The sequence below is a fragment of the Marmota monax genome, unplaced genomic scaffold (genome assembly GCF_021218885.2).
Source record: "Marmota monax isolate L192 unplaced genomic scaffold, Marmota_monax_Labrador192_F-V1.1 WCK01_AAM20220418_F8-fsc00035, whole genome shotgun sequence".
In the NCBI taxonomy this organism is placed as follows: Eukaryota; Metazoa; Chordata; class Mammalia; order Rodentia; family Sciuridae; genus Marmota; species Marmota monax.
In genome coordinates this window covers 11,389,061-11,414,088 of record NW_026691961.1, presented here as the reverse complement: position 1 = coordinate 11,414,088, position 25,028 = coordinate 11,389,061, and the positions used below count along the sequence as shown (strand labels likewise).

At 47.7% G+C, this 25,028-nt stretch overlaps 1 protein-coding gene across 1 annotated transcript; it reads right to left on the bottom strand.

Annotated features, from left to right (window-relative positions):
* Positions 1–16,079: 16,079 nt before the first annotated feature.
* LOC124080141 (igE-binding protein-like) lies at positions 16,080–25,013 on the bottom strand. Its single transcript, XM_058579639.1, has 3 exons — positions 23,201–25,013; positions 21,420–21,477; positions 16,080–21,181 (listed from the first exon to the last, which is right to left on the bottom strand). The coding sequence occupies exon 3, from the start codon at positions 19,396–19,398 to the stop codon at positions 18,061–18,063; it is 1,338 nt and encodes a 445-aa protein (XP_058435622.1). The 5' UTR covers positions 19,399–21,181; positions 21,420–21,477; positions 23,201–25,013; the 3' UTR covers positions 16,080–18,060.
* Between the last annotated feature and the right edge of the window lie 15 nt (positions 25,014–25,028).

Sequence of the window (25,028 nt, the reverse complement as noted above, 5' to 3'; positions counted from 1 at the left end):
ATCTGCAATGGTCCTGCTTCCAACGAGGCCACCTTCCAAGGTGCTGGGGTCAGGACTTCGACATGCCATCTGGGGGACAGCAGGTGGACCAGGACAGCACTCGAGCCCACCATCCATCGCTGCCACCAGAACGTGCTCCTCTCGGCTGTGGGCAGTGGCACCCGCCTGCGATCCCCAGGACTTGGGAGGCTGAGGCGGGAAGATCGCAAGTCCAGCCTCAGCGACTTGGCAAGGCCGCAAGCAACTCGGCAGGACCCGCCTCAAATTAAAAAAAAGAAAAAGAAGGCGCTGCCCGTCCCTCCCCCTCTCCTGTTCTTTCCATTACTCCTTCTTGACGGGACCAAAAGCTCCCAGGATGGACGCTTACTTGGGTGAATCTGCTCCCCAGATCCAATCGCCAAGGCCAGGAGGCGGACGGATTCTGGGCACCAAGTGCCCACGCCCAGGTCAGGGCAGGGAGTGGCCAGCCCCACACAGACCAGTGGACTGAGACTGGAGCACCAGTGACTGCCCAGTGGAAAGTCAGGGACTGTTGTGGAGGACAGATGGAAGACGGACTGAGGAGTGGGCCCTGACGGGCTGGGGAGGGGGCTGCAGGCCTGCGACCCAGCGCTCAGCCCTGGAAACCAAAATCCTGCCTTGGGCTGCCCACCGCACATGGGCTTCCGGAGGGCTTGGACACCTCGGCGCATCGGCCACCTGCCAGCACTGTCCCTCTAGCCTCCCCAGACACTGTCCCGATTCCCTTCAGCTCTCGCCAGAATGAAGAGCAGACCTCTGGGGCTCAGCAGCCCCTGTGCTGTCAAGCGGCTCCACCCCCCTCTCCCGGAGCCGTGGTGACGGCTCCGTCACCGTCACCGTCACTGTGATGGCAATGAACACTTTTGCTTCTTCGGTTTTTATTGCAAAGTGGTTGAGCACCAGGAAGAAGAAGTCACGCCTCTGGAACCAAGGAAATCCCGCCAAGCAGGAGGGGCGTGGGTGGGCATCCTGGGGCAGCTGCCCATGTTGTCTCCCTGTGAGTCAGTTGGAAATGGGCGACTTCACGGCTGCACTTCAGACGAAAGCTACCCAGACACAGGCCGTGACGCCATCGTTTCATAGTTTAGGTCCCGTCGAACGGATGGGGCCCAGGGGTGGAGTGGGCGCTCCCTAACCAGGCAGTGGTCAAGAGCACAGAAGTGAGGGCCCCTGCTCAACAGTCCATCCTTCTGGAAGAATATTCAGTGTCATGCTTAGGGGCTCTGGTGGCCAGAAAGGAAATCTCTCCCGGTTCCAGAGCTACCCTAGAGCAACTCCAGAACACACATTCTGTATGGTTCTGGGCGCGTCTTCCTGGACACCGTGGGGGGTGGTGCCCGGGGCGCACGCCCAGCTTCACAAATGACAAGTCGTTTGCCTTCTATCCCAAGTCGCCCGCTAAAGGAAAACATGGGGGCTGAGGTGGGATCCCCTGTACTGCGTGAGCCTGGCGCACGAGGCCCTGGATTGGGTCCCCAGCACTGAAAACAGAGGGGGTCCTGCCCTCACCATGAATCCACCTCGCCTTCCACGTGAGACAGGAGATGGCCAAGGTGCCTGGGTGATCGGAGGACTAACTGGGGGTCCCTCCACCTGGCGCTGCTGTGGAAACAGCCGGCCCGCACCACGGTTCTCTGTGCCCAGTGGACTAGGAACTGCTGCCCCGAGAGCATCAGCTGTAGAGCGTCCAGGGCCAGTGCCACCACTGTCACAGGCTGCGCCACTGCCCGCCCCAACACCCGTCGCTGGAGCTGCACTTTCTCCAAGACCCCCCAAAGCCAGTGTTTCAGAAGAGAGCCTCTGGGTCCCCCCAAGCCCCGGCCTTCACCCTGAGCCTGTCCCTGGCCCCAACCTCATCTCCGACTCCGAGCCCGTCCTGGGCACGCCAGACTGCAGGGTGCCAGCGCACAGCAGAGTGACTCGGGTCCCCCAGGCACATCCTTCCCCAGCTGTGCCACCTCGGGGCGCCCCATGTGCACTATGAAGACTGTCACCGTCCCTGCTTCACAGGGCCAATGGGAGGATTCGCTGAGAGGACGCCCATAACCACACGCTCCCCAAAAGCCAGTCCTTCCTGATGGAGCTGAAGCAGGGGCTCGGCTGGTGGCCGCTCTCCAACAGGATGCCACGCAGTGACAGACGAGCTCCTTCCTGTGGTCCCCTGGGGAAGCCACGTGGAGCTGCTGGCCCTCGACGTGCGGCTGCTGAGATCCAGAGGCCAACCGTTATTTATTTTATTTTTTTAAATTTTCTTATGTATTTACTTTACAGTAGAAGGCATTCCGACACACAGTACAGAGACGAGCACAGCTTCTCCTTCCTCCGGCTGTACGTGGTGCAGAGTCACCCCAGTGTGTAATCACACGTGCACATGGGGTGATAATGTCTGTCTCCTTCTACTGTCCCTCCCATCCCTACAACTCCCCTCTACACCAACCAAAGTGCCTTCATTCTTCCCTCTCCCCCGGCCCCACTATGGATCAGCATCCGCTGATCAGAGAAAACATTCAGCTTTTGGTTTTTTGGGATTGGCTTAATTCCCTTAGCCTGATGTTCTCTAGTTCCATCCATTTACCTGCAAATGCCATAATTTCATTTTTCTTTAAGGCTGAGTAATATTCCACTGTATATATGTACCACAGTTTCTTGATCCATTCCTCTGTGGAACGGCATCTGGGTTGGTTCCATAGTTTAGCTAATGTGAATTGAGCTGCTATAAACATTGATGTGGCTGTGTCACTGTAGTATGCTGATTTTAAGTCCTCTGGGTGTAAACTGAGGAGTGGGATAGCTGAGTCAAATGGTGGCTCCATTCCAAGTTTTCTAAGGTGTCTCCCTACTACTTCCCAGAGTGGTTGCACCAATTTTCAGTCCCACCAGAAATGGATGAGTGTGCCTTTTTCCCCACATCCTCGCCAACACTTATTGTTTGCATTCTTTATAGCTGCCATTCTGACTGGAGTGAGATGAAATCTTCATTTTGATTTGCATTTCTCTAATTGCTAGAGATGTTGAACATTTTTTCACATGTTTGTTGATCAATTGTAAAGTGTCTTTTGTAAAGTGTCTGTTCAGTTCCTTGTTTTGTTGTTTGTTTGGTGTTAAGTTTTTTGGGTTCCTTATATATCATGGAGATTAGTGGTCTGTCTGAGGTGCAGGTGGTAAAGATTTTTTCCCCTTCGGTAGACTCTCTCATCACATAATTGATTGTTTCCTTTGCTGAGAAGCTTTTCAGTTTAATCCATCCCATTTATTGATTCTTGATTTTACTTCTTGCGCTTTAGGAGTCCTGTTCAGGAGGTCAGATCGTAGGCCGACATGGTGAAGATTTGGGTCTCTGTTTCTAGGGTCTAAATCTTTGATCCACTTTGAGTTGATTTTTGTGCAGGGTGAGATGCCGCAGTCTGGCTGGGCACAATCAGGAGCCACTTGTCAAAAGAAACTAACTTTATTTTTAGAACCACACACGACAAACAAAATAGTCTCTCAGGAAAAACCCTCAGAGCCTCAACTGCCACCACCGGCTTTCCCCAAGCCTCTCTCTCTCCCACAAGCTTCTCTCCACCTCCCACAATCCTCCTGCTCTTGAGGCCGATTGGCTGGGTCACGTGGGCGGAGCCAAAAAAGTCCCCCAATGAGCAGCTCCGTGGTCTGAAAGGGCAGGGAAACAGTCCAATGAGCATCACCGCAGAGGAGCCAATCAGCTAGATGTTGCTGGGGCCGAGGAGCCAATCATCAGCCGGCAGCTGGAAGTTTGCTGGCAGCTGGAAGTTTGCTGGGGCCCCTCAGGCTGTGGCTCTCAACATCTCCCCCTCTCTGTTTAAACAACAAGCATGTGGCTTAGGGACCGTGCCTGTTAGGCAGTCCAATTCAACATATGGTCCTTACCCGTCATCGGATGAACTGACCTCTAGGCGTCAGCCTCCTGTCTTAGGTTGGTACCACTGCAATTGGATCATACCCGTCACTGACTACCGGTCCAGCATACAGCCATACTTGTGGATAGGCCTTTGCACCTGTGGGGGGGTGAGGTTCTTTGCCTCACCTCTGTTGGCCCCCAAATTTTAGACCATCACTAGTAGAGGAGGATGCAAAATGCCATGACATTAAGCCAATTGAGGGCTCCTTTGAAAAATTGTACCACCGGTGACATCATCAGCAAAAATACCCCAACACTACCATAAGTCGCTGCACCAACAGATAGTTCACAATGCATACAGGTGAGCTCACAATGTGTCCAGGCAAGTTCTGCAAGCAGTTCAGTGATGGCTATTGTAGAAGCTGTAGATTGGTTTTATCTTTGACTTCACCAGCACTGGGATGAAGATAGGAATTCTGGCAATAATGGCTAAAGAAAAAATTATGTAACATTCCAGAAGGCACTAAAAGAAAACAATTTTCTTAACAATTTACATTGTCTTCACCGGCACTGGGATGAAGATAGGAATTCTGGCAATAATGGCTAAAGAAAAAATTATGTAACACTACAGAAGGCACTAAAAGAAAACAATTTTCTTAACAATTTACATTATCTTTAAGAGAATTATTAAATATAATGAAAAGGAAAGGTAAAAGTAAACAAACAGATCTGTTAACCTTCTTTTTTGTTTACATATTAAAACAATCCTCAACAGTTGTTTACCCAATTTAAATTAAACCATATAAATCACGTGAAAAAAAAATATTTGGATCCATTTTATCATGAGCGCTCATCATATATGATATATGGACATACGTACATTCAAACATATAACACAAAACACAAGTGTGCACACATAATATAATACATACAACACATAACATTATAGTAAAGGCCTTATAACTTTTTACAGGTGAAATCTCCATTGCAATGTTTAAAAACTCTATAGTCAAAAAATAGAACTGATCAGCAAAACATTAACCTAGGTCTGTATGAGCTCAAAAAACAAAATAGAACTTCATGATATGGCAAAGGGCAATAATAAAATAGATATTGAAAAAAGCATCCTGGTTCTGTTGCAGATGTAAGAATAGCCAAACTGGAGTTTTGGATATCAGTTGTTATGGATTTGAGCCAAATCATCTTCTTTTTGGTCTGTAGAAATCGCTTTAGTTAATCTTTCTGGAATCCAAATCGGCTGCTGTTCTCCCTGTGGAAACACATAAACAGACCCCCGACTCCAGACAATCACTGGGTCAGGACCTTGGTTAATCTCTCTGGAATCCAAATCGGCTGCTGTTCTCCCTGTGGAAACACACAAACAGACCCCCGACTCCAGACAATTACTGGGTCAGGACCTTTCCATTGTCCTGTTAGAATATCCTTCCAAAGTACCTTGGGCTTATGTACATTTTTTGGACACATATGCCTTTCCGCAGCACTAAGTCCTGATGAATCCAAATTTAAAAAGTTTAGAGTAAAAAGGGTTATTTTAAGTTTATCTTTGGGGAATATATACCCCTTCCCAATTCCCTCTTTTTGCTTTAATAAGTACATTTTAATAGTTTGATGAGCTCTTTCAACTATGCCTTGTCCCTGTGGATTGTATGGGATTCCTGTTATATGAGTAATGCCAAATGTTGAGCAAAATTGTTTAAAAGAGGTAGAAGTATAACCAGGGGCATTATCTGTTTTTAACTGTTTTGGAACACCCACAGTGGCAAAATTTTGTAAGCAATGAGCTATAACATCTTTAGTTTTTTCTCCGGCATGAAGGGAGCCCATCAAAAATCCAGAAGAAGTATCAACTGTAACATGCAAATATTTTAATTTTCCAAATTCTGGCAAGTGTGTGACGTCCATCTGCCAAATATGGTTATGTATCAATCCTTTAGGATTGACTCCAAGATTAACTTGTGGTAAAAAGGTCACACAATTTTGACATTGTTTTATTATTTGTCTAGCTTGTTCCTTAGTTATTTTAAAGTGCTTTTGTAAAGTATTAGCATTGACATGGAACTTTTTATGAAAATTTATAGCTTCTTCTAGTGTAGAGAAAATATGTATGTCATGTGTAGTTTTATCTGCTAAATCATTGCCCAAACTAAGGGCTCCAGGCAATCCTGTATGTGCCCTGATATGTCCTATAAAGAATGGATCTTTTCTGTCCCAGATTAGACTTTGTATAGTGGAAAGCAAAGAGAAAACAGTAGAAGAAGGGGAAATCCTACCAGCATCTTCAAGAGATACTATAGCATTAACTACATACTGACTATCAGAAAATAAATTAAATACAGAATCTTTAAACATCACAAAAGCTTGTAAAACTGCATTAAGCTCTACCTTTTGAGCTGATTGTTTGGGTACTAAAAATGTAAAAGTTTGATCAGGGGTAACTACTGCTGCTGTACCATTATTTGACCCATCAGTGAATATATTTGGAGCATTCATGATAGGTGTTTTTCTTGTCATTTTTGGAAAAATTACAGGATGCAATGACCAAAAAGACAATAAAGGATTAGATGGTAAGTGGTTATCAAATGAAACATTAGATTTACACATGATTATTGCCCAAGTATTTAACTCATTAGCTAACTCATCAATTTGATTCATAGTATATGGAGTAATAATTTTATTGGGAGAAATTCCAAACACTCCCTTTGCTGCTTTTATTCCTTTGAGTATTAATTGTCCTACAGCCTCAGGATACCTAGTAAGAATAGTGTTAGGAGAATAAGATAAATGTATCCATAATAATGGACCTTCTTGCCAAAATACTCCTGTAGGAATATTTTTTGTTGGTAGTACAATAAATAATAAAGGCAAACTTATATCAATTCTATCCAAATGCATATTTTCCATATATGTTTCAATGATTTTTAATGCCTTTCTTGCTTCAGGCGTTAACATTCGGGGTGAATTTGGATCTGATGGACCTTTTAGGATATCAAATAAAGGTCCCAACTCTCCTGTTGGTATACCTAAATAAGGCCTTATCCAATTTATGTCTCCTAATAACTTTTGAAAGTCATTAAATGATTTGAGTTGATCTACTCGTATTTGAATTTTTGGTGGACGGACCATGGTTGAGGATAATAGAACTCCTAAATAATTAATTGGAAAATTTAATTGTACTTTATCTATTGCTATCTCTAGATTATAATTTTTTAATAAGTTTGTAAGTGTGGCATAACATTCTAGCAATGTGTTTTTATCTTTGTGTGCTAATAATACATCATCCATATAGTGAAATATTTGTAGTTCAGGATTTTGATTTCTAAGTGGCTGGATTACTTTGTTAACATAAATTTGACACATAGTTGGGCTGTTAGCCATCCCTTGAGGGAGTACTTTCCATTCATATCTCTGATCAGGACCTTCATGATTCAGTGCAGGGATAGTAAATGCAAAACGTGGACTATCCTCAGGATGAATTGGAATTGAAAAAAAACAATCTTTAATATCTATAACTAAAACATACCAGGTTTTTGGCAAAGCAGACAACTGAGGAATCCCTGATTGAGCAGGTCCCATAATAACCATCTCATTATTAATGGCTCTTAAATCTTGCAATAATCTCCATTTACCAGATTTCTTTTTGATGACAAAAATGGGAGTATTATGGGGAGATACAGAAGGTTGTATATGTCCTTCTGCTAATTGTTGTTTGACCAGGTCATGGGCTGCTTGTATCTTTTCTTTAGTCAGGGGCCACTGAGGAACCCATACTGGTCTTTCTGATTTCCAAGTAATTTTTATTGTCTCAGTGGCCCTTTCTGAAAATCCAACCCATGTCTGTCTGTTCCTTGATCTATTTGTATTGGTGCTGCTATACCTTGTTCTTGTTTTTCTAATCTTTTTCCTTTCCTAAAACCTTGTCTAGTCATAATAGTGGGTGCATTTTGGTTGATGTTATTTGTTAATGTCAAACCTAATTGATCTAGGACATCTCGTCCCCATAAATTTACGGGAAGATGATCCAATACATATGGCTGTATAGTTCCTTCACATCCTTCAGGATCCTTCCAATCTAATACCATTGCACTTCTATGGGGATTAGTCGCCACTCCTAGGCCTCGAAGCGTTTGAGTGGCTTGTTGTAATGGCCAATGTTTTGGCCATTCTTGACGAGAGATGATGCTAAGGTCTGCACCTGTATCCAGTAGCCCATTAAATTCATGTCCTTGAATATTTAGTTTTAGCATGGGGCGAGATTAGGCACTTGTGGAGCCTAATCCCTTGGAACCTCTTTCTACAGTACGACTGGAAAATTTATCATGTAGGCTGGGTATTATTAGTAACTGTGCTATTCTATCTCCTGGTGAAATTACTGATATACCCTTTGGAGAACTGGCTATAATTTTTATTTCACCTTCATAATCGGGATCAATTACCCCAGGACTTATCATAAGTCCTTTTAGAGTAGAAGAGCTGCGTCCCAATAATAAGCCTACTGTTCCTTTGGGAAGAGGTCCTTTCACCCCTGTGGGAATGATTTGAACTCCCATCTCTGGAGTTAGTACTGCTCTGGCGGAGGCGCAGATGTCCAACCCTGCGCTCCCTCTGGTTTGTCTGATGAGGGATCTGATGGACAATGTGTCCTGGGCACTACCCTGATGGGGTTGCTGGGTTCCTCCAGTGCTCCGTATATTTGTGGTTTTGGGCCCCGGAGCATTGGGCCCTCCTGTCCGTTTTTTGGCAATGGAGCCCGATGCCTTTCTCCACGATATCGTGGATAAACACCTGGTCCTTGTTCGTTTTTTGATAATGGAGTACCCTCTATGGTGGTTTGAGAACGGCATTCATTAGCCCAATGTCTCCCTCTACGGCATCGTGGGCAAATACCTGGTATTCTACTCCTTTGATACCTAGTTTTGTTAAACCCTCCTCCAATGGGGCAATTCCTTTTAAAATGTCCTGTTTGTTCACAATTGTAGCATGTTCTCGGCCTGGCATCTAAAGCCTGTTTTACTGCAGCTGCCACAATTTGCCCTTGTTCATTAATGTCTCTGGCATCTAAAGCCTGTTTTACTGCAGCTGCCACGACTTGCTCTTGTTCATTAATGTCTCTACATAATTTAATATATGTGTTTAAATCTTCATGTTTCCATGGTCTAATGATATCTCTGCACCAACGATTCGCTTGCTCATAAGCCAGGTGTTTTAGTAATGGCATTGCTTGTTCTGTATTCCCAAAAACTCTGGTAGCTGTTTGAATAAGCCTATCTACAAATTCAGCATAAGGTTCATTAGCTCCTTGTATTACCTTAGATAATTGACCTTGTAAACCTCCATGTCCTTGTAAAGTCTTCCATGCCTTAATTGCATCTGCAGCAATTTGTGCGTATACGCCAGGATCATATGCAATTTGTTGCTGCTGATCCTCATAAGGTCCCTTTCCTAACAACATATCTAGATTTCTCTGAGGATAACCAGCTGCTGCATTTCGCCTAGCCGTCTCCTTGCAAAATTCCTCATTGGCAACCTTCCATAACAGGTATTGTCCTCCATTTAGCACAGCTTTACACATATTAGCCCAATCTGCTGGCGTCATGTTCAAGTTGTTAATGGATTCGACCAAGCTTACAGTGAAGGGTGCTTGAGGACCATAGGTTGTTACAGCCTCTTTTAGCTGCTTCACTGTTTTGAAATTTAAAACTTGGTAAAATCGCTGCCCTCCTGCCTCAAATACAGGGCATGTTAATATTTGAGACCTTGTCTCAGGATCCCAACTATCAACTGCGGGGGTTGGGGGCCTCCCAGCATATGGAGGTGGCGCTGTTGGTTGGACACTTACGCCCTCTGGTGATAGAAAGGTGTTAGTAGCAGTCTCCTGTAGAGGTGGTGCTGTTGGTTGGACACTTACACCCTCTGGTGATAGAAAGGTGTTAGTAGCAGTCTCCTGTTGTACCTTTCCCCCTGATGGCTTTTTCTGTTTTACACTTTCTTTCTCTGTCTGACTAGCTTGAGAGGCCTTCTCTTTTACTTGAATCTTTTCCTCTGTCTGACTAACTTGAGAGACCTTCTCTTTTACTTGAATCATTATGTCTTCTCCTTCCTCTACCATTGTCTGAACTGAAGGCTTTGGACTAAGCAAACAAGATACGAATGTCCACAATGGCAATGTGCCAACTGGCAGAGTCCCTGGGCTTTTCTTTTCTATTCTTTTTAAATCTTCACCATGATGGTTCCATTGTGATATATTTAACAACTCCTCCTTAAAAAGCCATGGGCTACATTTTTGTATTGTATCAACGTATGCCCTGATTGTTCTTGATTTTACTGAGATGCCTCCTTCCTCTAACAATTTACTTAACACTCTTTCAGTTTGTTTTTTACTAATTTCTGATCCCATATTTCTACTATAATACAACCCAACAAGATGACGCCAAACAAAACCGAGACAGAATGAAATAAAAAGGGAACAACAAAAAGTCATTATAGCCTTTCTATCCTCCTGACATGGGCATCCGTCCTTTCTCCCTATCTGTTCCTCAGACGTAAATAGTTTTTCCTCAGATGTGAGCGGTTTTTCTTCCGTCTCACTCATCTCCAGGGACAGGCAACTTAAAACAAAAGTGAAACAAAATAACAAAAGAAGAATCTTAAAATGGCTACCCATCCTCTCGCCCTGCCCTCAGGGGCGAGCAGTTTCACTTACCCTCAGTCGCTCCCCGTGCGAGCCACCAAATGCCGCAGTCTGGCTGGGCACAATCAGGAGCCACTTGTCAAAAGAAACTAACTTTATTTTTAGAACCACACACGACAAACAAAATAGTCTCTCAGGAAAAACCCTCAGAGCCTCAACTGCCACCACCGGCTTTCCCCAAGCCTCTCTCTCTCCCACAAGCTTCTCTCCACCTCCCACAATCCTCCTGCTCTTGAGGCCGATTGGCTGGGTCACGTGGGCGGAGCCAAAAAAGTCCCCCAATGAGCAGCTCCGTGGTCTGAAAGGGCAGGGAAACAGTCCAATGAGCATCACCGCAGAGGAGCCAATCAGCTAGATGTTGCTGGGGCCGAGGAGCCAATCATCAGCCGGCAGCTGGAAGTTTGCTGGCAGCTGGAAGTTTGCTGGGGCCCCTCAGGCTGTGGCTCTCAACAGTGAGAGATCAAGGTTTAATTTCATTCTACTACATATGGGTTTCCACTTTTCCCAGCACCACCTGTTGAAGAGGCTGTCTGTTCTCCAATGTATGTTTGGCACCCTTGTCTGGTATGAGACAGCCATGTTATGTGGGTTTGCCTCTGTGTCCTCTGTTCTGTACCCTTGGTCTGCAAGTCTGTTTTGGTGCCAATGCCACGCCGTTTTCTTACTATTGCTCTGTAGTTTAGCTTAAGATCTGGTGGTGTGCTGCCTCCTGCTTCAGAGAAAGTGAATTTTAAAATTTAAGATTGATTAAATTTCATTTTAATTGATTTCCAGCTAAAAATAAATACCACCAATGGTCAGTGGCTACTATACTTGACAATTAGCCCTAGAAGAATCACAGGGGGCTGTCCATGACCCTATCCTACCTTGGGTTCATCCCCTCCCCTGAAACTATTGGGTTCTAGGTTTTCTCCCCGCTTATTACACTTTTAAATTTTCAGGCCTGAACCACACAAATACATCCTGTCCTCCCAAGAAAACGACGTTCGCAACCCTGAGGATGCGCCAGGCACTGTTTACATAGATCCGTGGGCAACAACTCTGAGGTAGGGCTCCGCTGGCACCCATTCCGCAGTGAGCAAGCTGAGACATAGGGTGCTGTGACCACTCAAAGCCACGCAGCCACCGAGAGGCAGAGCTCAGATGAACTCGTCCTGGATCCTGGCAACTCTTAATCACGACAGGACACAACTTCTGTGGTCAGTCCCTCATCCCCAGATCTCAGGGCCGGTCATGTGTTGGCCCAGCGGCCGGGAGGTCTGGGCAGCCTTTCGTGATGCGCTGTTGGGAGCCCGGCCTCTCCAGCCTCTGGCGATGGAGGCCGGGCCTGGCAGAGGTTCCGGTGGCGTCCCATGGCCGTCCTGCCTCTCATCGGTGGCTCTTGCTGGCTGCCATTCATTTGCAGGACTTGGTTCCTTCTGCTCGATTCATAATGAGAGCTTTTTCCCTCCTGGCTGAATCCCCAAGTGGCTATGCAGAAAGAGGGTCTGGTACAGGGCCAGCGGTTGATGACATGCCACTCGTTTGGCAAGTGACCATCAAATGGTTGTGTCTGCCGTTGGCAGCCCCTGCCATGGGGTAGGGTAGGGCCACCAGCCAGGTCCCCAAGGAGCTGGAGGGAAAAACCACGGCCACAGAGCACAGCTGTGGCCCTGGCGCTCCAGCCCGCCCCCGGACCTCGAGGGGCAGGGCCTCCCTGCCAGACAGGGCCACAGGAGGGCAGCATCCGCCCTCCATCTCGGGGGATCCATCCTTTCCCTTGTCCCTCCCAGGAGCCTGGGTGGAAACTGACGCGTTGACCTTTAACACGGCTAAATGCTCTCCTCCCACGGCCCTGATGCTATTCCCCACAGCCCTTGAGCATCTCCAGCAGGACAGCGCTAACGGTCAGGGCACAACACGGGAGGGTCCATTTGGAGCAGACTCAGGATTTAAATGAGCGTCCCCGGTCCTATCACATGGCTGAGGCACCAAGTTCGGAAGTCCTCCTTCTCCAAGAGAGGTGGGCAGCCAGACCGTGAGACTCGCAGGCCAGGCCCAGCCCAGGGCAGGCTGAGCTGTAGACGGGACGGAAGGAGGAGGCACGGAGGAGTGAAGGGCAGGGCTGGTCTGAGTGAGGCTGTCACGAGGGCAAGTGTCTCTGGCAGCCATGTGACACTGCCACAGGGTGCAGAGGGAGGGCTGGGAGCGCAGCTAGCGCTCACCTGGGCCACATCTCCACCAGCTGACCCCCAACCACTCCTACTTCCCACGCACCCAACTGACAGGCTGGTCCCCGGAAGAGACCAGGGAAAAGGCAGTGGGACCTCCCTGAGTCACGGCTTCCGAGGAGCTTGGTGGACTCCGCACAAGACTCAGGAGCCAGGATTCGCCTGCAGGAAGGTCCAGGCCTTAAAGGTGACTTAAAAGTGGCACCGCACAGACACCACTGGGGACAATAATGAACCTCGTGAAGCAGGCGATTCTGCCGTGGCTGTTGCTGCGGAGGCCCTGGTCCCGCTAATTAAAGGGTAGAATAGTAAATATCTGCTCTTCTGCATCCAATTAAGGACTCAGATTATTTCTCAGAAGCGTTTGTTGAAAACAGCACTTTTGATGATCGCGGCTCCCAAATAAACAGAGTCAAGTGCGGTGCGGCGTGTCCCCCTGCGCCCACCAGCCGCTCTCCAGAGCTCCTCTCACGGAGCAGCACAGCTCCCAAAAGTCCTATGAGACCAAATGAGAAAAATCACCTTCCTAAGGCGACAGCTCGGGGCGTCTTTGGAGAAGGCGTGTGTTGAGGACACAGCACAAGAAAACGATTTCAAGTTGGGAACATCTGTGACTGAGAGAGCAAACATCAGGAGAGCAACTAGATTTCAGAGTGCCCAGATCCCCGGTGATGTCAGCGTCAGCTTCCTCGAAATAACAAAAGGGCCAGTTCCGCAGAATTTTAGGGGTGTCACCTTCCAGTCAACTCTATATTTGGGGGCAAAGTCAATTTATATGTAAGTTCAACAAAGGGCCCGTCACTGAAAACTGAGAATTGTGTCTAATGCCAATCAGAAATGCAATAAATAAATATCAGAGGATTTGCAAGTTAAAGCAACCGTAGCAATTCTATCATCAGAAAGGGAAAATGTGTTACCTGTAGAGGTTACAAATAAGATGCTGGAACCCAAGAGAGAAAGAATTTTGGATTTTCATTTTTCTGGGGTTTTGTTTTGTTTTGGGTACCAGGGATTGAACCCAGGGGTGCTTAACCATGGATCCACATCCCCAGCCCTTTTTATTTTTTTTTAATTTATTTTGAGACAGGCTCTTGCTAAGATGCCTAGGGCCTCACTTAGTTGCTAAGGCTGGCCTTGAACTTGTGATCCTCCTGTCTCAGCCTCCCAAGCTGCTGGGTTCACAGGCCAGTGGCAGCATGCCTGGTGGAGAAGAAGTTGTGTAACTATTTTTGTAGGTTCATCCCGGGTGAGACTAGGATGAGCTTCTGTTATTGTTGTTGGCGGTGGCGGTGGCGGTGGCGGTGGCAGGGGGGTGGTTTGGTTTGTTTTTTGTTGTTGTTGTTGTTTAACTGGGGATTGAACCCAGGGACCTTCACCTGGAGCCTTGGTCTGAGCCTGGCCCACGTTCTCTGCCTTTGGTCCATGTTTGGGAACGTGCTGATTCCACCTCAGGATCCAAGGTGGGATGCAGCTCCGGCCTGGCCACTCAGGATATCGCGGCCCTGACCAGAGCAACTGACTCAGCCTCGGGCCCTTGTCCCCATCAGAACCAGTGAGATCAGATCTTGGCTCTTCTGCTGGGGAAGAGGGAGACGGACCCAGTCATTCCCATCTCCGATACTGAGGTGTCCAAGAAAAATGTGGGGTGTTTGGGAGAGGGTGAGACTGGCACCTTATTCCCTGTATAGACGTAGGCTCAGCTCCTGGTCCCACGAACCTACCCAGAGGCAGAGCTACGTGGTGGTCAAAGCGTGTTCTTGACGCCAGACTCCCAGTCAGACCAGCTCCACCGCGTGGATGCAGACGGTGTGACCCCTCTCCACCTCGGCTTCCTCGTCTGCAAATGGGGATGACGGTCCCTCCTCGAGGGGTGGCTGCAAAGACTATGTGCGCGTGGGCCCGTTGGTAAGTGTCCTGGCTTTCCTGTCTCCTGCATCGAGTCAGAGGACTTGTCGGGGGAAGAGGGTGAGGATTATCTCCTCCAGTCCCCGTCTCTGGGGGGTGCTCGCTGATGTCTGTCTGCTACACACCCAAACTCAGTGCCCGACACTTTATCTTAAAGCTGGCCGGACAATCCTCACAAAGATCCCTTCAACTCTGGGGCATTTCACAGGGAGCCTAGGTCACTGAGACAGAAGACGCAGCATTACCAAGAAGAACAATTTCCCTCCCTGCCAGGAGCCCGCCTTTTCCTCCTGGATCTCACATCCAGGTGGTTTCTGGTGGCGTTTTTCTTCTGAGCGGCACATAGGATGGCAGCACCTCCTGCAGCTAACAGTGTTTTAGAGTCGATGAGATCCTGGTGAACGGCATCGGTTCCGACCATGGCTAACTCCATGTCCCCTGTGTTTTCTGTGCCTCTGAACAGGGCAGGGACATCAGGTGACAGAACTTTGCTTACTGTGAGAAAGACAGGTGACATGGCCCTGATGGGACTCTCTCCTTGAACTTGCAGGGCAGGAGAAGGGCACCACTGCACGACTCCAGGGGAGGGACTACAGTCCTAGGGGAGGCCGTCCAGGGCCCTGGGGGAGACCTGCACTCACCCAGACAGTGACCAGAGCGGAGGGAGAGCATTCATACTGGCCTGAGCCGGTTTGCTCAGGAGGACTTTGACTTTGTGACTCTATGCTATGAAGAATCAGGTAACAGGGGACACGGATTCCAGCCTGAGTCAGAGAGCAAGAGGGTGATGATTCAGCAAAGAGGCAGGAGCACCAGGTACCTGCTGGGAGCCATTGTGAGGCACCGACAGGGCACCTCGACGTCCTCAACGTCACAACAGGTCCAGCTCACGGACTGGTGGAGGGTGGTACTGTGGACTGAGGTGATGCTCCTACCCCAGCCGGAGCAAGAAGCCAGGTGCTGGGGACGCACACCCGCACCTTACCTCCTACGAGAAGGCGGGATTTCCACATCACTTTCATTTTGCTACAGATGAGCGGGTTCTACCAGTGGTGATGTGTGCTAACGCTGGGGACATTAATGGAGTGAGTGGATTCTAATACAAGATCATCTTGGATCTGGGAGATAACTGCTAGAAAAAAAATACTAAAACTTAAGTGCACACACTATACCCCACTTCTGCCCTAGATCTGCCCAAGCAACATGCCCCAGGCTGCCCTCATCCAAGAGCAATGACCAACACCCTATGCATCAAAATGCTGGGGTCGCCAGTGGCTCAGTAGTGGAGTGCTTACCTGGCATGCACGAGGCACAGGGTTCAATCTTCAGCACCACATAAAAAAATAATAATAATATGGTATTGTTTCCATCTGCAACTAAGAAGAAATTGTTAAAAAATCCTGCCTGGCTCCACAAGAAACATTTAACAAGAGTTACTCCATCTTGGTCTTCCCAAAAACCCGATAAAAATAAGTGCTCCCAGGCTCTTCAATTTAATGAAGAAAATGCAGAGCCCAGAGAGAAGTGACTTAAAATGTAAAATGTAAGGTTGAGGTTTTAACCCCAAGCCTTCATTGCCGCAGTCTGGCTGGGCACAATTCAGGAGCCACTTGTCAAAGGAAACAAACTTTATTTTTAGAACCACACACCACACCACACAGCTCCTCAGGAAAACCCTCAGAGCCCAACTGCCACCACCGGCTTCCCACAAGCCTCTCAACCTCTCCCCCTCCTCCTGCTCTTGAGGCCAATTGGCTGGGTCACGTGGGCGGAGCCAAAAAAAAGTCCCCCAGTGAGCATCTCCGTGGTCTGAAAGGGCGGGGAAACAGCCCAATGAGCATCACCACAGAGGAGCCAATCAGCTGGCAGCTGGAAGTTTGCTGGGGCCCCTTCGGCTGTGGCTCTCAACATCTCCCCCTCTCTGTTTAAACAACAAGCATGTGGCTTAGGGACCGTGCCTGCCTTAGGTTGTCCAATAGTACATATGGTCCTTACCCGTTATCGGATGAGCTGACCTCAAGGCATCAGCCTCCTGTCATAGGTTGGTACCATTGCAATTGGATCTTACCCATCATTGACTACCGGTCCAGCATACAGCCACACCTGTGGAGAGGTCTTTGTACCAGCGGGGGGGTGAGGTTCTTTGACTCACCTCTGTTGGCCCCCAAATTTTAGCTGAACGACCATCACAAGCAGAAGGGAGGATGATACACCAAGCCATTGATGGCTCCTTTTGGAAAAATTGTACCACCAATGACACCAACAGCAAAAATACCCTAACACTATCACAAGTCGCTGCACCAACAGATAGTTCACAATGCATACAGGTGAGTTCACAATGCATACAAGTGATACATAGTCCAGGCAAGTTCTGCAAGCAGTTTAGTGATGGCTCCTTTTGGAAAAATTGTACCACCGATGACACCAACAGCAAAAATACCCTAACACTACCACAAGTCGCTGCACCAACAGATAGTTCACAATGCATACAAGTGAGTTCACAATGCATACAAGTGATACATAGTCCAGGCAAGTTCTGCAAGCAGTTCAGTGATGGCTATTGCAGAAGCTGTAGATTGGTTTTATCTTTGTCTTCACCAGCACTGGGATGAAGATAGGAATTCTGGCAATAATGGCTAAAGAAAAAATTATGTAACATTCCAGAAGGCACTAAAAGAAAACAATTTTCTGAACAATTTACATTATCTTGAACATAATTATTAAATATAATGAAAAGGAAAGGTGAAAGTAAACAAACAAATCTGTTAACCTTCTTTTTTGTTCACATATTAAAACAATCCTCAACAGCTGTTTACCCAATTTAAATTAAACCATTTAAATCATGAATAAAAAAAATTTTGGATCCATTTTTTCATGAGCGCTCATCATATATGATATATGGACATATGTACATACAAACATACAACACAAAACACAAGTATGCACACATAATATAATACATACAACACATAACATAATAGTAAAGGCCTTATAACTTTTTACAGGTGAAATCTCCACTGCAATGTTTAAAAACTCTATAGTCAAAAAATAGAACTGATCAGCAAAACATTAACCTAGGTCTGTATGAGCTCAAAAAACAAAATAGAACTTCATGATGTGGGAAAGGGTAATAATAAAATAGATATTGAAAAAAGCATCCTGGTTCTGTCGCAGATGTAAGGATAGCCAAACTGGAGTTCTGGATATCAGCTGTTATGGATTTGAGCCAAATCATCTTCTTTTTGGTATGTAGAAATCGCTCTAGTTAGTCTCTCTGGAATCCAAATAGGCTGCTGGTCTCCCTGTGGAAACACACAAACAGACCGCCGACTCCAGACAATCACTGGGTCAGGACCTTAGTTAATCTCTCTGGAATCCAAATCGGCTGCTGTTCTCCCTCTACGGCATCGTGGGCAAATACCCGGTATTCTACTCCTTTGATACCTAGTATTATTAAACCCTCCTCCTATGGGGCAATTCCTTTTAAAATGTCCTGTTTGTTCACAATTGTAGCATGTTTTGGGCCTGGCATCTAAAACCTGTTTTACTGCAGCTGCCACGACTTGCCCTTGTTCATTAATGTCTCTACATAATTTAATATATGTGTTTAAATCTTCATGTTTCCATGGTCTAATGACCTCTCTGCACCAACAATTTGCTTGCTCATAAGCCAGTTGTTTTATTAATGGCATTGCTTGTTCTGTATTCCCAAAAACTCTGGTAGCTGTTTGAATAAGCCTATCTACAAATTCAGCATAAGGTTCATTAGCTCCTTGTATTACCTTAGATAATTGACCTTGTAAACCTCCATGTCCTTGTAAAGTCTTCCATGCCCTAACCCCCTCTACAGCAATTTGTGAGTATATGGCAGGATCATATGCAATTTGTTGCTGCTGATCCTCATAAGGTCCCTTTCCTAACAACATATCTAGATTTCTCTGAGGATAACCAGCTGCTGCATTTTGCCTAGCTGTCTCCGTGCAAAATTCCTCATTGGCAACCTTCCATAACAGGTATTGCCCTCTATTTAGCACAGCTTTACACATACTAGCCCAATCTGCTGGCATCATGTTCAAGTTGGTAATGGATTTGACCATGTTTACAGTGAAGGGTGCTTGAGGACCATAGGTTGTTACAGCCTCTTTTAGCTGCTTCACTGTTTTGAAATCTAAAACATGGTGAATTCGCTGCCCTCCTGCTTGTTCAAATACAGAGCATGCTGATCTTTGAGGTCCTGTCTCAGGATCCCATCTATCAACTACGGAGGTTGGGGGCCTCCCAGCATATGGAGGTGGCGCTGTTGGTTGGACACTTACGCCCTCTGGTGATAGAAAGGTGTTAGTAGCAGTCTCCTGTTGTAACTTTCCCCCTGATGGCTTTTTCTGCTCTAAACTTTCTTCCTCTGTCTGACTAGCTCGAGAGACCTTCCCTTTTACTTGAATATTTCTACTATAACTATAATACAACCCAACAAGATGACGCCAAACAAAGCTGAGACAGAATGAAACAAAATTGGAACAACAAAAAATCATTATAATAGCCTTTCTATCCTCCTGAAATGTCCATCTGCCCTTTCTCCCTATCTGTTCCTCAGATGTGAGCGGTTTTTCTTCCGTCTCACTCATCTCCAGGGACAGGCAACTTAAAACAAAAGCGAAACAAAACAAAAGAAGAATCTTAAAATGGCTACCCATCCTCTTGCCCTGCCCTCAGGGGCGAGCAGTTTACCTTATCACTTACCCTCAGTCGCTCCCCGTGCGGCCCACCAAATGCCGCAGTCTGGCTGGGCACAATTCAGGAGCCACTTGTCAAAGGAAACGAACTTTATTTTTAGAACCACACACGACAAACAAAACTGCTCCTCGGGAAAAACCCTCAGAGCCCAACTGCCACCACCGGCTTCCCACAAGCCTCTCCACTTCCCCGACTCCTCCTGCTCTTGAGGCTGATTGGCTGGGTCGTGTGGGCGGAGCCAAAAAAGAGTCCCCCAATGAGCATCTCCGTGGTCTGAAAGGGCGGGGAAACAGCCCAATGAGCATCACCACAGAGGAGCCAATCAGTTGGCAGCTAGAAGTTTGCCGTGGCTGCTGTGAGCCAATCATCAGCTGGCAGCTGGAAGTTTGCTGGGGCCCCTTCGGCTGTGGCTCTCAACACTTCATGCTGGATCCTTTTGCATAGATCACCAATGAGATTCCCCCAAATCACTCTACTGATCCTCATGTGCCCCTATCAAAAAATGAGCAAGTCTGTTCATATAAAAACAAATGCTCACAGCAGCATTATTGATACTTGTCAACAGGAAGGAAGGACGTGCACCAACAGAGGAAGGACCCAACGTGCACCAATAGAAGAATGAGTAAGAAAATATGAAGTGTCCACACAGTAGAATATTACACAGCTAAGAAAAGGAAGCAAGCACTGATGCAGGCTGCGAGGTGAATAGAACCTGCAAACAGCATGCTAAGAGAAAGGAGCCAGACACAAAGGCCACATGTCATGACTCCTCTAGATAAACATCCAGAAGAGGCACATTTAAGAGAAAGCAAGCAGAGTGATGGTGGCCAGAGCTGGAGGTAGAGGGGGTCGGGGGAGTGACGGATGAGCCCTGATGGAACGGGGTTTCTTGGGGTGAAGAGAGTGTTCTAATATCGATCGGGGTGTCAGAGGCACAGGCTGGGGATGCACTGAGCTGAGCCCCTGGAATGTGTGAACCGCGTGGCATGTGAAGTACACTCCCACCCACGGTTACGGATATAAGCACTACGTCATCCTCCGGAGGAACACAGTGCAACCAGCGCTCGCTGAGAGGCGCGAGTGAGGTGCCTGGTTCACTATCACTAATGATGGTCACGGCAGCAACGAGGTCTGGTTGATGCTGGAAGCAGGGGAGACAGCCAGGCACGGTGCAAAGGACCCACGAGAACAGCAGCCAGACACCATCTTCATTTTGTCACTTAACAGGTGTCAGAAAGCCCTGGGGGTTCTCGCCCAGGTTGGTGCCAATGTTCAGGTAAAACGTAACTCTGTCACCTCAGCCACCCCGATCCCTCTTGCACCCAGATCCCCGCGGAGCACCGCGGCCCAGCGCCCAGGCCTCCGTTCCCCTGACACCCAGTGTCTGTAAACCAGGTTCACAAGTTTGTGACCCAACAGGTGCAGAGTGACTTGGGGATACTTACAGGAGGAGTGCCTGACTGACCAGACAGTTTGAGAGAGCGGGCAGCTGTTTGTGGGTCCATCTCTGCTGAACTGACCAACAGGCAGAAAATCCTTTGGTCTCAGGGGCTGTTAGGCAGCTGTCTGGCACTGTGACAAAATACCTGAGACAAGCAACTCAGCTGGAGGGAAGGTTCAATTTGGCTCACCGTCGGGAGGCTTGGATCCAGGTCAGCTGTCTCTGGTGCTTCTGAGCCTGTGGTGAGGCGGTCCTCAAGTCTGGGAGCCATAGTGGAGCCAGCCGCTCACTTCCTGGTGGCCCTAGTGACCTCACGCCTTTCAGCTAGGCCATGCCCTTTAAAAGTCCCCACCTCCCAGTGCAGGCTCCTGTCCAAACCACAGGCTGCCTCTGGCTGAGCACACTTCCCCAGAGTCCCATCCACCCGCCTGCCCTGAAGCTCCAGTCGAGGCATTTGTCCTCCCTTCTCTGGAGCATGCGCAGCCATCATCTGGGCACTGGGTCCTGACTGGGTACCCAGCGTCTGCTTTTGAGTCTCACCTGCTGCTGGTGGTGAGAGTCCAGGAGCATCTCTTGGGTGACTGCAGTCTGTTCTGTCCTGAGTAGAAAAGAATCAAAAATGGAGCAGGGCGCGGTGGCACACACCGGTAATCCCAGCGGCTCCAGAGGCTGAGGCAGGAGGATGGAGAGTCCAAAGCCAGCCTCAGCAACTCAGCAAGGTCCTAGGCAACTCAGCAAGACCCTGTCTCTAAGTAAAAATAAAAAGGGCTGAGGATGTGGCTCCATGGTTAAGCCCCCCACAGGGTTCAATCCCCAGTACCAAAAACTGAAAAATATAAAAGGGTTCTCTGGCGGGAAGGGGGGGCAGGAATTCAAGCAGAACCATCCTGTTTCCCAGCAGCTTTGGAGCCCTCAGAGCAAGAGGAGAGCAGCTCTAAACACGGGGCTGAGGAAGCCGGGATCCTCCATGATTTCCATGGGCACCGCAGACGGAGTCGGGGTGTAACCCTGCCCTGCTGATCCTCAGGAATCATGGCCATCTGCCCCAAAGATGTCCTGCTCAATACAGAAAACAGGCTCCTCCAGGAGAAGGGAGGGCTGCCCAGAGTGGGAGAACCTCACACTTCCACTCCTTGCTGAAAAGAGAGGGAAGGGCCTGAAATGAGATTGGCCAACCTCAGGAGGTCAAGACGCCAAACGTGGCCACATAGCGGGGGAACGGAGTCTTCTCTGGAATTCTGCGCCACCCTCCTCGGGAGGCTGTTTACAAACACTGGCCGTCTTAAGACTTAACTACTGTCCAGTGACTTATGGGGTCCTCACAGCAGTTACACTCACAAAGGTACTCAGCCTCTCCCCTCTGAGCACTGCCCACAGCTTGGCTCTTAGGGCCTTACAGGAAACAGCCTGTTTTTATAGGGAAGTGGTTAAATGAATGAAGAGGCCACCAAATCCTTGAGGGTGTTTTCCTTTTGAGTTTTAGAGTTTTGCTCCAACTATTTTGCAGCAGGTGTCAGGAACCTGGGGTAGGTCAGGTGCTTCACTGTCCGTCACTGAGAAGCTGGACATCCCACAAACTGATTTTCAGCAAATTGGCTTTTAGCAAATTGGTCGTTTGGTAAAGTGGTCATTAAGCAAATGGGTCATTTGGCGAAGAGGTCATTTAGTAAATCGGCTTTCAACGACTTGCCCTCTGAGAATTCTCTACAGTGAGCACTTTCTGGGGCTAAAATGTACATTTCATTTCCATATTTAATATTCACTCACGCTCGGATGGGAAACTTCCCAGGGACCCAGGAGCAGCCAAAACAGCCTCTTAAGAACTAGATGATTTAAAACCCTCTGATTTTTTTTAACAGGATCAAAGACTGAGGGCGCCTGCTCTCCAAAACACAGCAATTGGACTCGGTATCAATCTGGGAAGTCTCGGGGTCCTATTTCGCTAGTGTGACATACACATCATTCACTGGAAGAAGGAGTGAGTGGTCTTTGGGTTTCCTGTGGTTGCTCCTTGTGTTTTGCAATAGCCTATGGCCAACCGCTTCCTGCAGCCACGGAGCATTGGGCATGTTGAGAACCCAGAACGAGGGCAGCTTCCTGGACCTGCAACCTGCACAGTTCCACTGGGGCCAGGGCTCAGAAGAGCCCATCATCTGCTGCCACCATTTTTAAATGCCTGGTTGGGTAGCAAAGGCGTGCACTTTTACTCTGCACTGAGTCCCAGAAGATGGGTAGCCACTTGCATTAGCTTCGTAGGGCTCCTGTAACAAAGCACTACAACCCGGGTGGCTTAAACAAGAGTGAGTCATCATTGCACAGACCTGTAGACGGGAAGTCCAAAGCCAGGTGTCAGCGGGGTCGTGCTCCCTGGATCCCCTGGGTCCTTCCCACTTCATCGGGCCTCGGGTGCTTGCCTGCAGTCCTTGGTGCTCTTTGGCTTGTGGTGGCATCACTCCAGTCTGTCTCTAAGGTCACATGGACATCTTCCCCTGTGTCTTTGATTTTCTGTGGCACATTTCTCTCTCCTAAGGACGCCAGATGATGGATTCAGGGCCTCCTCTAATCTAGTACGACTGCATCCGAACTTGATTCCATCTCCCAACTGTATTCCTTATTACAACCCGACCTGACCAGCAGGACGCTAGAAACAGCCTAAGGAAAGTCGAAACATTACTTAACCTTAAATTCCATTACAGAGTCCACGTTTAATGTAATTTATATTTGAACTACAAAATTTTTCTGTAAGTTGAAACATGCCCTATAAATGTCTGCACCCCCTGAAGCAACATTTTAAAAAGAAATCAATTGGCCCTTTTTTACAGAACCCATTAGCCATAGGAGAGAGAAAGGAAAGACCTCAATGTACTGATTGAACTACCATGCCCACAGCATCATTTCTCAAAGGCCACCATTCCATATAGCTAAAATGCATTAGGTTATTATTACTGCATTATAGAAAGCCTCAAATCCGGAACTTGAATCTTTCATCTGGTTTGTGTACACGCTCCCCCTTGTATCAGGCAGGACCTCATAGATAAGGCCTTATCCTGCTCTCCAGATCAACACCACCTGAACACACCACACTGCATGGCGAGACCTAAAAGATTAAGGGGTAAAGTTCCTTTACCCCAGATTTAGATCTAAGACATGTCCCTCCTGAGAGCCTACACTCCAAGATAAGACGTCTTCTCCATGCGCAGGTCAGGCCTGTGACCAAGTAGGGTCCTTCCTCAATCTGCTCCTGTCTGGCATCAGGAAAGGCTGGATTTATTCATATTGGAGGAGTGCACCCCACAGCACTATCGTGGCATTTGGTTCCACAGAGAAATGGTGATTAATAACTAATATGCATGTTCAGAGAATGAGCCCACGTTTATGAGTGCACCTAACCATTCCTGTTGGTGTGCACTGTCTACTAAGGCAAGACAGCAAGAGCCAGCCAGGGTCCTTGCCCCAGCTCTCAAGCCAGCCTTCCTTAAAGACCCAGCCTGCTCCCAGCACATCAGTGTCTCAGGCCACGGCCTCACAACGCTGCAACTGAGGATCTGTGCAGCATCTCGGACTCACAAACTCTTCATTCTGGGTAAAAACACAGCAATAACCATGGTCCACTGTCTTTATTCAAATCAGCAGTGTTCAGGAAATAAAAGATGAACTTTTGTTTTTGGTTTTTGTTGTTGTTGGTCCAGAGAGGAACAACAGATAGAGCTAATACTTGCATTCAATTAAAATTAATTCCCCTCTCTAGTTCGCAAAGCTGATCAGAGCTCAAGTATTTCTCATCCGAAGGAGATAATAAGGCTTAATCTGTCCCCTCATCTACCTTCTGCAAGTATATTCAACAAATTAAAGCTCGGAACTCTTCCAAATGGAGTTTTTTGAGCGATTTGCTAAGGTAAACATGTTAGACCTTGAACACGGAGCAAACTGCAGGGGCTGTGCCAGTGAGCTGCTAGCTGTCCCGCCTTGAACGGGTTAGGGTTCATTATTCCTCTGCAAACCACTCCCAGAAGCCAGCTCCCACCCTTCCTTCAGACCCCTTTCCCTGCAAGATCCAAACCCTGCCGGAAGCCCTCTGAGTCCTGTGTGCTCACTCCGAGGCCTGCGAGAGAACTGATGAGGTGGCCACCTCCCTCCCCGACCGAGGCC

What these genes read in the sequence shown, in the direction of transcription:
- LOC124080141 (XM_058579639.1), bottom strand. Translation starts at nt 19,398, where the DNA reads ATGGGTAGCCATTTTAAGATTCTTCTTTTGTTTTGTTTCGCTTTTGTT.